Source organism: Leucopleurus acutus (assembly GCF_964270905.1).
Source record: "Leucopleurus acutus genome assembly, chromosome: 2".
Taxonomy (NCBI): Eukaryota; Metazoa; Chordata; class Mammalia; order Artiodactyla; family Delphinidae; genus Leucopleurus; species Leucopleurus acutus.
Window position 1 is genome coordinate 55,619,136 of NC_139143.1, and position 15,187 is coordinate 55,634,322.

At 49.3% G+C, this 15,187-nt stretch overlaps 1 protein-coding gene across 2 annotated transcripts; it reads left to right on the plus strand.

The window, feature by feature from the left end:
• The first annotated feature begins 745 nt into the window (after positions 1 to 745).
• RGS16 (regulator of G protein signaling 16) lies at positions 746 to 6,529 on the plus strand. Of its 2 annotated transcripts, none has more exons than XM_082865600.1 (5): positions 746 to 944; positions 1,832 to 1,942; positions 2,728 to 2,792; positions 3,081 to 3,247; positions 4,667 to 6,529. In XM_082865600.1, exons 1-5 carry the CDS (start codon positions 901 to 903, stop codon positions 4,877 to 4,879), a joined length of 600 nt encoding a protein of 199 aa, XP_082721726.1. In that variant the 5' UTR covers positions 746 to 900; the 3' UTR covers positions 4,880 to 6,529. The 2 variants fall into 2 exon arrangements, with proteins under 2 accessions (XP_082721726.1, XP_082721727.1); XM_082865601.1 differs by having other exon boundaries at positions 2,731 to 2,792.
• Positions 6,530 to 15,187: the final 8,658 nt, after the last annotated feature.

Below are 15,187 nucleotides of genomic sequence, written 5' to 3' on the forward strand. Positions count from 1 at the left end.
GCCCGTGAGCCATGGCCGCTGAGCCTGCGCGTCCGGAGCCTGTGCTCCGCAACGGGAGAGGCCACAACAGTGAGAGGCCCGCGTACTGCAAAAAAAATAAAAAGTACATAGTAGATGCTCAATAAAGCCAGCCACCACCCCCAACCCTTGTCTGCTATTTCTAACTCTGATCTTGGGCAAGTCTCTCTAACGTTCTGACTCAGTTTCTTCATCTATAAAATGGAGGTGATGATGACAAAGGGCTTACTTAGTTGACCCGTGGTTATTTGGGTAGGAGCACAGTAAATGGAAGTTATCAGTATAACCATGATGCTCTCTTGCCTGGCTTGCTTCCTGTGCTCCGGTCCTGCAGGACCCAACAGGCTCAGGCTGTGCTCGACACCGTGCGTGCCTCCCCGAGGAGGCACCTCAACACCAATCCTCCTGGCACCGCTGAGTTGGTTTCCTGCTTTTACTAGCGGCAGAAGGTGTTTTTTGTGTTTTTTTCCCCCTACTAAACTGGGTGTGCGCTTCTCTTCTCCGTGTGAGTTCTCTGCCGCTTCTCCCTCCCCACGCTGGTGTCCGCCAAGAGGAGGGGGTTAGCCCCGTGAGCACCCCTGCGGTGTGAAGGTTGCACGAGGGTAGCGGCGCATCCCGGGCAGCGAGCCCCACCCCGTCGAGCTGCAGGCCCCTCCTGCGCCTTCGCCCGCGCTCAGTACCGCTCTCCAATTGGTCGGCGGCGCGCACCCCGCCCCGCCCCCTCCAAGGCAATAAAAGCCGCTGGCTCGGCGCAAGCAGTTGAATAAACCCAATCTGCGCAGAGAGGCGCTGCCCGCTGCTGCTCTGCCTCCTCGCGCCCTGCGTTGCCCGCTGGAGCCCGTCACCAGCCTCCACACGACGTGCTGCCCTGCACCCGCAGCCATGTGCCGGACCCTGGCCGCCTTCCCCACCAACTGCCTGGAGAGGTAAGAGCAGCTTGTCCAGCTGCCTGGAGGAAGAAGAACAAGTCCCACCAACCTTAGGGAGTGCAGTGGCGGCAGGCTTGCAGACCTGGGTGGGCTGGAGAATGGGACGCAAGTGACGAGAGGCGGAGGTCAACTTGGTTCCACGTTCTCAGATGCCTCCTTAGAGTCTTAGAGAAGGATGGGCGACGAGAACGGAGAAGGCAAAGCAAAGGGAAGCAGAGGGACCACTGCTTACTGCCATTCCCCACCCTCTGACAAGTGGCGCTTCTGCTCAGGTGACCCAGCTTCAGGAAAACCACGGTGGCATCACCAGGCAGAACCGAGTCTTCCCCGGTTTCTTAAGCACTTGGTTTTCATTCTAAGTCATAGGTCTAGGGGCCCTCTGGCCCTGGAAAGGCAGGCAAGTGTTTTTCAGCAGCGCCCCCTGTGAGGGATGTGCCCGCTTCCCAGGGAGCTACTCACCCACTCCAATCCTTGCTGGAGCTGGGAAGGAAAAAGTAAAGGGGAAGGCAGAAATCAGCTTCCACAGAGCTCCAGAGATATTTGTGACAAGTCTAAGAGACTGCTGAACTGCCTTCTGCTAATCAACAGGCACAAAGATGGATCAGTGGGACTTAAGTGGGCAAAAGCCCATGTGTGCTGTACTGTAGACCCAGAAAGTATAAGACCTACTGAGGCACAGCTTAAATACTGCTTTCATTGTTTCTGGGTTCATGATACCGCTGAGAGAGGCAACGTTTAGGCCCAGGGAACAGTTAACGGGTTCCCAGGAGCCCCAAGGCTGGAATTTGGGTGACACTAACCTGAGCTCTTCTGGGACCTCGTAAATCTCTCTGCCCTGGCTGAGCGAGTGGAGAATCCTCACAAGCTCGTGCTTTGTCTTCCAGAGCCAAAGAGTTCAAGACACGGCTGGGGATCTTTCTTCACAAGTCAGAACTGGGCTCCGGTACTGGGAGTGTTGGCAAGTTCGAGTGGGACAGTAAACACAGCAAAGAGGGGTAAGTCCTGCTGAAAGCCTAGGGCCCCTGGAGGGAGGGAGCCAGATTCAGGAAAGGAGTCCTGAGAAGGAAAATACCAGGAGAAATTAGGACATGCCAGCGTGGACGTTGGTGACCTTTTCCTAGAGATTGTAATGGAGCTGGTCATAGCCGGTCTGCTATGGCTGCCTGGCTCATGGGTGACTGCGTGGATGGCTCCAGGCTTCTAATGCCACCAACAAATGAAGATACCCAGGGCCTGAATGTCTAGTTACCAGACTCTCGCACCTGGAGATGTCATTGCACATGCAACCAGGGCAAGGGCAGGGTCCAAGGCCACTGGAGGGTTTTAAATTAGTGACTACTTCCACTGACATGCACTTTACCTGGAAGCCCTTTTATACTGACCATCAACTGTGCCAGGTGCTGCGTTAGGCTCTGGGGTTATGGGTAGACATAATCTCTATTCATAAGACCCTTATTTCCTTAAGAAAGTATACAAAACAAGCTCTGAGAGTCAGGGGGATAGAAAGAATTTTGGACAGTGAAGAAGACAGTCTTAGATATTTAATGAGGGCCAGAAGTTCCCTGCTTTGGTTTCTGGTTACTGAGCTGTCCTCTAGAAAACACAACTATTTCCCTGAACCCCAGCTAAGAGTTTGAGGCATCAGCTCCAATAATTATCCAATTATACAATTGTGTGAATTATACAACTTCCATCAGCGTTCTGGCTAGGATTTGTGCTGTGCAGTAGTTTGTTGATTTTTTTTTTTTTAATTAAAATCCTGCCTTTTTTTTTTTTTTAGCAGAAACTTCTCAGAAGACGTGTTGGGGTGGAGAGAGTCATTTGACTTGCTGCTGAGCAGTAAAAGTGAGTGGGGCCCTGTTGTGTCTGTCTGTGGATGGCACATGTGTGCCCATGTGCCGTGGAGGCAGCCTGAGGATGCTAAAAGTGTGGGCAAAATAGTAGTAGTAGTAATAATAATAATGATCCCCTAGTGTGCCAGCCTCTATTCAGAATACAAAGGCAGGTCCTTGTTGGAGAAAATTACATCCTAAAAATAGACCATTAACTACAATTGCTGTCTTTTCTTCTTCTATTCCCGGCTGGCTGTCCCCGCTGTCTGACCTGTCTCTTCCTCTCTCCCTGCAACCCCAGATGGAGTGGCCGCCTTCCACGCCTTCCTGAAGACAGAGTTCAGCGAGGAGAACCTGGAGTTCTGGCTGGCCTGTGAGGAGTTCAGGAAGCTCCGGTCAGCTACCAAGCTGGCCTCCCGGGCTCACAGGATCTTTGAGGAATTCATCTGCAGTGAAGCCCCCAAAGAGGTCAGAGCCGTGACATATGCCAGGGATCCTGCAGACCCTGCCTGCTCCTTCCCCACTGAGAATCGGGGATGGTGGGGGGCCAGCAAGGAAAGGGCCGAGTTTAGAAATACAGTGGCCTCATTTGGCACAGGAGGCTGGAGACTATAAAGCCAGGCTCCGGGCCACCCCTGCCTCCTTTTACCCTCATACTCACCAGTGGGACCGGAGGGGTTGGCAGGGGTTTTTTGGCTTCTGTCCATATGCACTTCTGTAAACAAAGCCCTTTTTAGAGCTCAAAACACTTACACAGCTGGGGAGACAGGTCATCACAGGATAACCTGGCTCAGTCCCCTTGTTGACCTGCCTCAGGTCTGTGGTCTGTGGACCTTTTAACCTTTCCCCAGGCCTCCACTGTGTTTGATAGAGAATATGGCGCCACCTTGTGGAGAGAGAGTAGTAATGCCTTGCTTTTGTATCTGTACAATATATTTTCTGAGCACTTTTATTTATTCCATACAGATTTGTTGAGCATCAGTTACATGCAAGGCAGTATTATAGACATTGAGGATGTGGCAGTGAACAAAAAGTCTCTACCCCAGTGGGAGAAGGTGACAATAACCAATTAAGTAAACATTGTCAGGGAATGATCTCTGCTCTGATAAAAACAAAGCAGGATATGGAAGGGAATACCAGAGTACGGGGTGGGAGGATGTGAGGTCTTTCCGATTTATAAAGGGAAGTGAGGGGTGGGCTGTTTGATAAGGTGACATGCGAACAGAGACCTGAAAAGGAGGAAAGAACATTCTAACACAGGAAACGGAAAGTGCAAAGACCAGAGAGTGCCTGTTGTGACCACAGACCAGCAAGTGGGTCCATGTGGAGTAGAGCGTGAGGGAGAGAGAGTGGGAGATGATGTCACACAGGTGGCAGATGGCCAGGTGCCGGCCCAGGTGGCCGTGTGGGCTCATTGCACACTTGGGTTTTTCCTCTGAGTGACGGGAAACAACAGAGCTGCTAGCAAACTGACTTGGGTTTTAAAAGGCTCGCTCTGCTGGGTGGAGAATAGAGCCCGGGGTTAAGGGGAGAAGAGAGAGACACCAGGTAGCAGGCGCTGGCACTAGTCTAGGACAGAGGTGATGGTGACTTGAACCCGGGTTGTTACAGTGGAATGGGTGAAAAGAGGTTGGATTTGTACCCATTCTCAACATATCCTGGGTCGTTCTGAGAGACTGGAGGACAGACACTGGATCAGAGGTGGGGACAGGCCCAGAGTTGAAAAGCCCGTTGATGGTCAACTCTGGAGACCCCCGGTTCCGTGTTCGGAATCCAGTGCGCCTTCACTGCCCCACGTGCCAGTCCTCCCGTGCCTGCTGGCCTCCTGCCTCTGCCACCCCGTGCCCTGACGCCCACGCACTCACGTGCTTGCCCTCCATCCCACAGGTGAACATAGACCACGAGACCAGGGAGCTGACCAGGACGAACCTGCAGACGCCCACGGCCATGTGCTTCGACGTGGCTCAGGGGAAGACACGCACCCTGATGGAGAAGGACTCGTACCCGCGCTTCCTGAAGTCCCCAGCTTATCGGGACCTAGCTGCCGAAGCCGCGGCCGCCTCCGCCTCTGCCTCCCCATCCGAGCCCTCGCATACCTGAGCCTCCAGGCTGGGAGGGGGCCGGCCAGGCAGAGAGGTTGGGTCGCCCGTAGCCGAGGCGCCGCCCCCGTGTGGGGGGGTGGGTTCTGCAAAGCCAGAGAGGACAGCGAAGGGAAACGCCCACCCGGTGACACTCTCTCCTCTAGACCCTGCGGGACTGAATTCCGTGCGTGAGAGGGTTCCCCCACTTCTAGGACCTGCGCCCAAGGGCTGAAGAGGAGGGTTGTGTGTGGCTCTCTGGGGGAAAAGAAGGATGGTGCAAGAGTCAGCATCGGCTCTGGCCCTTCTCAGCGGGGCAAGGGATATTCCAGGGTGCTTTGGGAAACTTGTGGATAAAGGGAAACTTGAAAATGAGTGAGGGAAAGACAAGCAGGTTAGCCGTTCTGCCTGTCCATCGGTGGACACATCCTGGTTTCCTGGTTCCCAGACTGTCCTGGGCACACAGGGAACCGTGGATGTGGAGCCTTCCCATCCCGTCCTCTTCACCTGCCTCTGGGCTGCCCGGCGGGTTCCTTAGCTTGCATTTCTCAACACTCCTGTGTCCAGCCTGGCAGTCTTGTCAAGGCCAGAGAACCAATGTGATGCTTGCCCCAGATGAGATTTTTACCTCAAACACTGGCCTTCAAGCCCCTTTCCAGATCAATAGAGAGCCCTGAAAAGAGGCCATCTTGCTTATGTGAAATGAACCTTGGTGCTCCTGGTGGCCTCTTGCGGGTGCCCCGACCCTGTGTGTGCATCAGGGTCCACCTGTGAGCAGGGCCCGCTGAGGACCTCTTGCTGGGATGTGCCCTGTCTTAGCTCCGTGCTGCTGTTGAATGTGGGGCCCATCAGGAGAAGGGCATGGGGCCTCTTGGTGAGCGGCTAGTCCAGCTCTTTTGCCGGGCAGGGTGGAAGGAGGGAGAAAAGGATCCTGAGAAACAAATCTCTTGGCAGTTCCAGAGAATCCTCTTTAAATCAAGCTCATCTTTTATTTTTGTGGGTATGAGAACAGCGAAAAAGAGATTCCCCAGGATGGAAGGGGAGCCTCGTGTTTCTTTCCTGTGGATGTGAGGTAACACTCACTGGGGTGTCGGGAGAAATGAGGCAGGGACCTCAATGAACTTGGACGGACCGTAGAAGCTGGGAGTGAGGCTGGGAAGAGCAGGACCGGGGGCAATCAGAACCCGCTGGTCACCTCATGGCATCACTGAGCACACGTTCCGTGGTGGGACTTCTGCCCAGGCCCAGGCTGGGGAGGTGAATTAACCGGGCAGCTCCCCTGTGCCCCAGGAAAATCCACACTGTTCTCTCTGCGCTATGAGCTCCTCCAGGAGACAATTATTTAAGTCTAACATATTGTTGGTTTTGTGACAGTGGTCATGGCACATTATTTTCACTGCTGTTGTCGTGTTGTTGTATTGTTATTTATTGTCATTTGAGTTTGCCTCTACTGGAGAATCTCAACAGGAGCTGGCGGCCTGACCGTCTCCCTCTCCACTGGACTCTACCTCTTGAACATGCTGGGAACCTCTTAGCGCCTGTCAGGAACTCCTCCCTGTTTAAATATTTATTTATTGTTGACAGCTGGAACTGGTTTTCTAGATGTGAATGATGTACTCGATCCCCATTTTCCTGCTTCAGCATGTTATTTTATTGTGAAATAAAATAAAACCCAAGTATGAGATCCTGTCTCCAAGGGCTGTGTGGTCAGGGGAAGAGGGAAAGGGAAGTACGGGCGGGAGGCTTGTGGGAGAGCTGGCGTCCGGAGATGCCACAGGATGCATGGGGAGCTTTCGAGGTACGGGCAGAGGTGACTGTTCGAACGGTGGCCACCAGGATGGGTAACTTCATTCAGCTGGTGACAGCCCAACTTGTGTCAAGCCATTGCGTCGTGTTGATTGGACCTGGCTCAGCTGTCATTTCAGAGCCCATCTCCTCTCTCCACCCGGCCCAGCACAAGCCATTCCCAGTTCTTCTTCGAACAGAGCAAGGGGTGGTTGCCCCTGGCCGAGTAGCCACACATTATCAGTTCGGGGCGGGGGGACTTTTGTGCCATTTTCACCTTTGCCCATTTTCAATTTGCATTAGTATCCTTTTAAGATGTCATATAAATTCAGGGAGTTAGTATTCCTTATAATTTCATAGACGTCTCTGAGATGAGCTTTGGGAAGCCACTTGGTACATGGGACTGTTCCATTCCTGGGGCAGAGGGAATGAGAGGTTAGCGCTGGGCTGGAAAGAACTTTGGGGTAGGCTTGCAAGAATCCAATCTGCTCTCCTTCTGCCGATCACCTACTCGTTCTCCCTAAATTCTTCTCTATGTTGAATTATCTGTTTATATAAAGATAACTGAGTAAAGTGACCAGACTTCAGGTACATCGAGTAGAAAACCCCATGGAATCACATTCGAAGCCCAGATCTAAGAGGCGATTCTATGCGTGATGCCAGGAGGGATTCTGAGGTTAAGAGCCTGGAAAGGAAGATGGGAACACACACCGTGGCAGGCCCTGATCTCATTGAGTCCTTACGACAGCTCTGTGAGGTAGGTATGATAACCCTACAATACAGATGAGGAAACTGAAGCTCCTGGGGGCATGGGGGTGGGTGAGTGAGAGGGGAACATGCCCAGGGCAGCTGGCCCGAGAGAGTGGCAGAGATGAGATTGGAACCCAGTGACACCGTGTCGGGGGGGCGGGGGGTGAGTCCAGCCTGTGAGGGATGGTCGAGGGATACGATGGATGAGGGAAGAAGAAAGATGGTACCCAGAGAGGTGGGGAGGTAGGAACCTTGTCCTCTTCTCATTACCTTCCTTCCATCTTTCTGCCTCTTTTACATGCATTTATTACATCTAGTGCATTCTGTGTGCCTGGCAGAAGACCAAACTAGTAGCCGTACCATCAGCTGCAGGTAGCCTCACTTAATGGTGGGTGGGGATTCTGGGTAACTTTAGACAAGGGCACAAATGTGTATTTTCTGAAGCAGTATGGGTGCCCGTAGGAAAACGTGGGTGTAATCGGCTAGTAATGGAGAAATGAATGGGGGTGACGGACATCCAGTGACTGGGGTGGGTGCTGGCAGGCTCCTCAATCCAGCAAGGCCATCCTCAAGGCTTGTTCCCCTCTCCTAGCCCTTCTTCTCACATACAGGGTGGTCTTGGAGCCCATAGCGTGGCCTGAAGGTGGTAGATACTCATTAGAGATAAAGAAGGACGACTCTTGGCTGACCTATACGTCTCCCAGGTGTCAGGCTCAAACCAACACAGGACCTCTACTGTATTGGTTCTCAGAGTGTTTAAGGGATTTCCTGAAAATCACGCAGCCAGCAAGAGGTCTCCAATACCTTCAAACTCACTGGCTCTGGTCCTCCCCCAGCGCACTTCAGGCTTTGGCTTAGCAGGCAAAGCACTTCCTGCTTCCAGGCAAAGCGGCCTGCTTATGCCTTTCCGGCCTCTGCTCCCAATCGCTCACCTGCCCCTTGAAAACACACCTTTCACGGTTCCCAGATTCACCCTCTACTGTTCAGCCTCCTTGCTTCTGCCTCCTGGACCACCTCCCTGCTGTGTCCCCTACTCCCATCACTCCTTCATCAGCCTGGGGACGCATCTTTCAAAAGCCGGCTCAAGGGTCTTTCTGCGGCGCCTTCCCTGAGCCTTTGGGTCTGATCCCTGAAGGCTGTGCTTCATGTGCCCCCACTGCTGCGAACCCTCATCGGAGCGCTTACATTCCTCCTTTCTGTCTCCCTTTACCAGACGGCAAACTCCTGGGGTTTAGGCATGTCCCCCTCTCCAATTTTCTGCACCCAGGGCCTAGCATATACATGTTTAGCAGACGGCTCTTACGTTAATGATTAATTTTAAATCCAGCAGGACAAACGTTTAGATGACCATTTCCAACTTCCTACCAGACTCCTCTCCCTGGACGTCCCACAGGCTCACCATATGTAGCACATTCAAAGCCAAGGTCATCATCATCCTCCTCAGATATCCACAGCCTCCTGGTCCTGTAACCCCAATAGGGAGAGACGCTGCTTCTCCTCCCGGCTCACCAAGACGTCTTTATAGTGGTTTTTTTTTTTTTAATAAATTTATTTATTTATTTATATTTTTGGCTGTGTTGGGTCTTTGTTGCTGGACACGGGCTTTCTCTAGCTGCAGCGAGCGGGGCCTACTCTTCATTACGGTGCGTGGGCTTCTCATTGCGGTGGCTTCTCTTGTTGTGGAGCACGGGCTCTAGGCATGTGGGCTTCAGTAGTTGTGGCACATGGGCTCAGTAGTTGTGGCTCACGGGCTTAGTTGCTCCATGGCATGTGGGATCTTCCCGGACAAGGGCTCAAACCTGTGTCCCCTGCATTGGTAGGTGGATCCTTAACCACCGCGCCACCAGGGAAACCCACACTGAGATTTCTTAGAGGAACATTTCATCCTCTTCAACCTAGGCTATAAAAACGACTTCCCACCTGGTTCCCCTCCCCAGTGCTCTCCCCCTCCAGTTCATTTTCCATGCCGTGTCAGTCTTTATCCATAAAGCATGGATCTGAGCACGCCATGGCTGCATTTAAGCCCTTCAGTGGCTCCCCTTTGAGTATGAGAGAAAGTCCAGCTCTTACAATGACATACGAGGTTCGTGCTGACCTGACCCAAGTCCCTCTCCTGACTTTGTCCCTGCCCAGATGGCCCTTACAGACATGCTGTTCTCTCTGCTTGTAATGCCCTCTTTGTCTTTCTTTTAATTAGGGGTTGGGGGCTGAGGAGGAGAATGCCCTCCTCAAAAGGCCTCCTGAAAATCTAGCAAAAACATCACCTCCTCAAGTGAAGCCTTCCTTCCCAGACATCCACTGCCCAGAGTTCATCTCTGCCACTTCCATGATTCTAGGACACCCTGTCCTAACCTTGATCGCCTCATGTGTGACATGGCACTGTCACTTGCCTCTTCACAGCTCTTTTTCTTTCACTAAACCACTCTCTTCAAGATGGAGAGCCACATTATTTGATAAGATGGGGCAGAACAGACCACGGCTGAGTGATACACAGCCCAGCTCGTGGGGTTGGAATGTTGGGGCTGGAACTGGCCCCTTCGCTGTATGACCTTGGGAAGCTACTAAGCCTCTCCAAGGCTTACTTCGCTCATCTGTAAACGAGTGCAGTAAGAGTGCACCCCTCAGAGGGAACACGGAATGAAAGAAAAGTGGCACAATGCTGATATCCCACGAGTATTAACTATTATTATTATCTGATTCCAGGTACTCAGCACAGTACCTTGTACACAGTCAATAACTATTTATTGACTTTTTGAAAAGAATGGAAGAGTCACAATTCAAAGCCAGGATTCCAAGTCTACTTTCCCAAGTATAGTACAGCTGTTTCCATACTTATCTGATATGAAGAGCATTCCAGAATTCCAGATGAGGAAATCAAGGACTGAGCCATTAAATCCAGACAGTACTCACTCAACCCAGGCTCGTGTATTTCCGCATCACTGCTGTTGCTTCCGTGTTGGCTGTGGAGGGCTCTGGCCTATCCCTCACCCTCTGCTGCCTCCCTGTGGCCATGTCAGGTCAGGCTATACAAACTTTTCCCTTGGAACTGCTTAACTTTGCTTGGAGTTGACTCCTTCCTTTGGAATTGTATCCAAGAGGTATAACTTTTAGTTTTGTTTATTAATGCAGTTTAATAAAGATGTGAAATTTCAATAGAACTGAAAATTATTAGCATAATTGCTAAGGTACCCCAGGGGGTACAGGGGTTAAAATTAGATTTCTTTAGCCAACAGGGCTGAAATCACCTTTAAAAACTGAAGCTCTTGGCGTGGATGTAGAGAGAAGGGAGAACTTGTGCGCAGTTCGTGGGATTGTAAGTTGGTGCAGCCAGGATGGAAAACAGTATGGAGCTTCCTCAAAAAATTAAAACTAGAACTGCCACATGATCCAGCAATTCTACTTCTTTTTTTTTTATTGTAGCTATATGAGATAACGGACGTTAACTAAACCTATTTTGGTAATCATTTCAGAGTATATGTGAATCAAGCCATCATACTATATAACTTAAACTTCTAGAGTGATGTATGTCAATTATTTCTCAATAAACCTAGAGGGAATTCCCTGGCGGTCCAGCAGTTAAGACTCTGAGCTCCCAATGCCGGGGATGCAGGTTCGATCCCTGGTCAGGGAACTAGATCTCGCATGCCGTAACTAAAGGAGCCCACATGGGGCAACAAAGATCCTGCATGCCGCAACTAAGACCTGGCACAGCCAAATAAATAAATAAATATTTTAAAAAACCAGTACCTACCTCATAAAGATTAGATTATACGATTTTATATATATATATATATATATATATATATATATATATATATATATATATATATAAAGGGCTCAGAACAGTTCCTAGAGCATACTAAAGAGCTACATAAATGCTTGCTACCATCATCATTCTTCTTCTTATCATTATTATTAGTTCAGGTAGCAAAAGCGGCATGTGCAGAGACATGGTGGTGGGAAGCAGTGTGATGTGATGGGGAACTGGATGGTAGTAGTGGTGATGCCCATGAGGAATCAGGACAGTCAGGGACCATATCAGGACCTGAAATCATGTTACATATTGCATTTCTCCATTATTTATGATCTATTTCTGCCTGCTAAGATGCAAGCTCCAGGAAGACCCCCACGAGGCACTTGTGTTATAAATCACTGTATCCCAAGCATTTAGAATAGTCACTGGCAACACTGTCAGTGCTCAATAAATATTAATTGAGCGAATGATGGGTTAAGCATTTTGAACTTTGTCCTGCACACTATGGCGAGTCAGTGAAGCAGGTAATACTAGATTAGAGGCTGAGAAGCAAGTCATCAGTTTCTTCCAGTAAGCGATAGGAAGGGCTGAGGTAGTCATCCCCTTGCAGATGAAAGTAGGAGACTTGGGATTGGAATGAGAATGGGGAGTGGCATTCAGGGGCTGGTACCATTCATGGGGATGGAGAAAAAGGAAAGGAGCAGGTTTAGGGAGAGATGAGAATCTCTGTTTGGGACATGTTCTAAATATGTGGGTCTGAAGTTCAGCAGAGAGGCTGGGGCTAGAGAGAGAGGCTTGGGAGTCACTGGGGTGTAAGGGGCAACAGAGGTCGAGAGTCTGGATGGCGTGCCGCTGGTGACCAACATGTCACCACACCTTGCTCGCTGTTCATGACCCTCTAGGAAGTTTGTCTCCCGGCAAGACTGGATGTTCTTTGAGGACAGGAATACTTCCCATGGTAGCCTTCAGTATACAGCGTGCATCTCCATGCTAGGAAAATGGTCAGGAGCAGAACTTCTAGAGCAGAAAGGAATCTTAAAAACCATATTAACATGAGAGAATGAGGCCCAACATTGTTCAACCACTTGCCTGTGGTCACTCAGCAAAACAGCCACAGCTCTGGCTGCAGGTCCAGGTCTTAAGACTGCCAGCCTTGTGCCCTTTCCAGGAGGCCACATCGCCTCAGGGTGGTGAGTTGACAGCACCCAGGTGAGCGAAGGAGCTTGGGCTTTGGGCTGATCTAGCTTCCTGGAGCCTCCGTTTCATCATCATCAGGATTGTTAGGGGTTGATCAGGTCCGAGTCTCTTGTGATGCAATGAACAGAGTGCCAGGCACCCTGTCGGTGCCCAATACATGTTTATTTACCATTCATTTCCCTCAAGAAGATAGGGGGTTTGGAACAACGTGGTCAGGTTGGAGCTGTGACCTGAAAGGCTGAAGGCTGAGCAGCACGATCTTGGACATCAAATCAGCCTTCAGCAATCAGTTAAGAGCCACCGAATAGATACATGTATATGTATAACTGAATCCCTTTGCTGTACACCTGAAATTAACATATTGTTAATCAACTATACTCCAATAGAGAATAAAAGGTTAGAAAACAAAAGAGCCACTGCTTTCCTCTAGGAGGTTTAAAGGTGCTACTAGCTCAGGCCACCTCTGCTGAGTGTAGGCGTGGTCAGTGTCCCCTCCCTCCTCCTTTCACTCTCTTTTCTAGGCTCCGCCCACTGGCTCGCTTCTCGACGCTCCAGCCCCAGAAAGAACTGTTTCCTTGCTGGCTACAGTGTTTGAGGGTTAGGTGCTGCCAGAGAAATAACCAAGGAGGAGGCGTCTGTGTTTAGAAGGTAAGGTGGGCAGAAGGAGGAGAGCTGGGAAAGCTTGAGCAGTTGTTTTCTTTGAAGGATTCCTTGGGCTTTGGGGACTGGAGATGACAGTGGGTGTAGAACTGGAGGAGAGGAGAGAGCTCACAGAGCCAGCTGGTCAGCCCCAGGGGGCCCTTTGGGCCTGAGCCCACCTGAGATTCCCAGGGTTCTGTCACAATCCACACATTATTTATGCAAGTCATCTCAGTTTATCAGGCACATCTTGTCACGTGGAGAAAATGAAACTGAAAGCAGGACTCTTCCCTTGCAGTGTTTTTGATGGGTTATTTTCATTTTCTACTCTGATATTTCACTTGGGGGTTCTTTTATTATTATTATTATCATTATCGTCATTTTTATTTGCATTTCCTCAAAAGGAGTCCAAGATGTGGTATTCTTAAACGATTGTATTACACTGAAGTTAGCAGTTGGAGGTGGGCTGGAATAAATAAAAGACCGGAGGAGGAAAGAAGTTCGAAGAAACCCTGAGTCTTCCAGGTTTCTTCGAGATTCTTTCCTTCTCTGGTCCTTTATTCCAGCCCACCTCACACTCACTGTCACCGGAAGTGTTTACACAAACATTGGGTCCAGAGAGTTCATTACCGGGTGATTGTGCTTCCGCTGCACATTTGATTAGACCTCTGGGGTAAGGGCTTTGACACTGTCGGAGGGGGTGAGATTGCTGAAAAATGGTTGCTCTGTGAATTTTGCAGCAGACGTAGTTATGTAAATATTCAGGTAACAGTTTGCTGCCATCTGCTGTTTGAATTGGGTCTAAATTGCTCAGAGCTGATCAAGGGCAGTTGGATTAAACTGACACCCCAGGTTCCCTATTTGTGTAGTGTGTATATGCACATGGGTGGGGAGACTGGGATTTGTTAACTTTTGTTTTCATAAACGGACGTAATTAGCTCTACCATTTATCGAAGGCTTAATATTTCCCCCTCTCCCTACTTCAATGCACTTTATACGGGGGACTGTATTTATTGTTGCCCCCATTTGAGGGAACAGAAAATCGAGACTTAATAATCTAAGGTTACACGATTAGGAAGTAAGAGTCTAGAATTACAAGACCGGGGCTCAGACTTCGATCTTGCTGAGTTGGGAGTCCGAGCTCTTAACCATACTCTACACTAGTTTGAATAGGACTGCACACATGCAAAGAACCAGGAATGTGCTGAGCGTGTTCAACCAGAAACACAAACTGATGAAAAACACATATTTTCTTATTAAATGAGGGTTCTGGTTTTTTTAAAAGGCCATCTATTCCTAGTAAGAGTATGTTTATATGGCACTGGGAAAAAATGTATTAATATAGGTTGAGAATCCTAAAAACAATCATAGCCTTTGACTCGGCATTCAGTTCTTTGAAATCTATCATAAGAAATCTATTATAAGATCTATCATAAGAAAACAAGCTAAAGTAAGTTAAATTTGCTCCAACATTATTTCGAATTGTGAAAAAAAATAATCATTTTGAAACTCTGTTTTAAAAGTTATTTTAAAAATTTGCTCCATAGTAGAGAACTGAAAAACCTCTCTGATGGCATATTGCATAGCCATCAAAATGTTTTAAAACACTTGTAGGGCTTCCCTGGTGGCGCAGCGGTTGAGCGTCCACCTGCCGATGCAGGGGACACGGGTTCGTGCCCCGGTCCAGGAAGATCCCACATGCCGCGGAGCGGCTGGGCCCGTGAGCCATGGCCGCTGAGCCTGCACGTCCGGAGCCTGTGCTCCGCAACGGGAGAGGCCACAACAGTGAGAGACCCGCGTACCGCGAAAAAAACCAAAAAAAATCCCACTTGTAATAACATAGGACATTATTTATAATAAGGCATTAAATGAAAGGAGGCAGGATACAAAGTTACTTACAGAGCATGAGCCCAACTATTTTTTTAAAAATCTATAGAAATATACTAAAATATTAACAATACCTGTTCCTGGGCAATGGGAGAATAAAGTAATAATTTTCTTGTTTAAAATTTATATATATTTATAATATTCTATAATAAAAATTTCTATAATAGATGTATTTTGAAAAAGTTGCTAGTAAAATTAATTTCTCAAATTCAAATGTTTTCGTTTTTTTATAAATTTATTTATTTTTGGCTGCATTGGGTCTTCGTTGCTGCGTTCAGGCTTTCTCTAGTTGCTGCGAGCGGGGGCTACTCTTCGTTG

Bases quoted from the DNA above. Each gene is read 5' to 3' on its own strand.
- RGS16 (XM_082865600.1), top strand. From the start codon at position 901: ATGTGCCGGACCCTGGCCGCCTTCCCCACCAACTGCCTGGAGAG. The intron at 945-1,831 runs GTAAGAGCAGCT...TTTGTCTTCCAG, and splicing joins CCCACCAACTGCCTGGAGAG to AGCCAAAGAGTTCAAGACAC. The intron at 2,793-3,080 runs GTGAGTGGGGCC...CTGCAACCCCAG, and splicing joins CTTGCTGCTGAGCAGTAAAA to ATGGAGTGGCCGCCTTCCAC.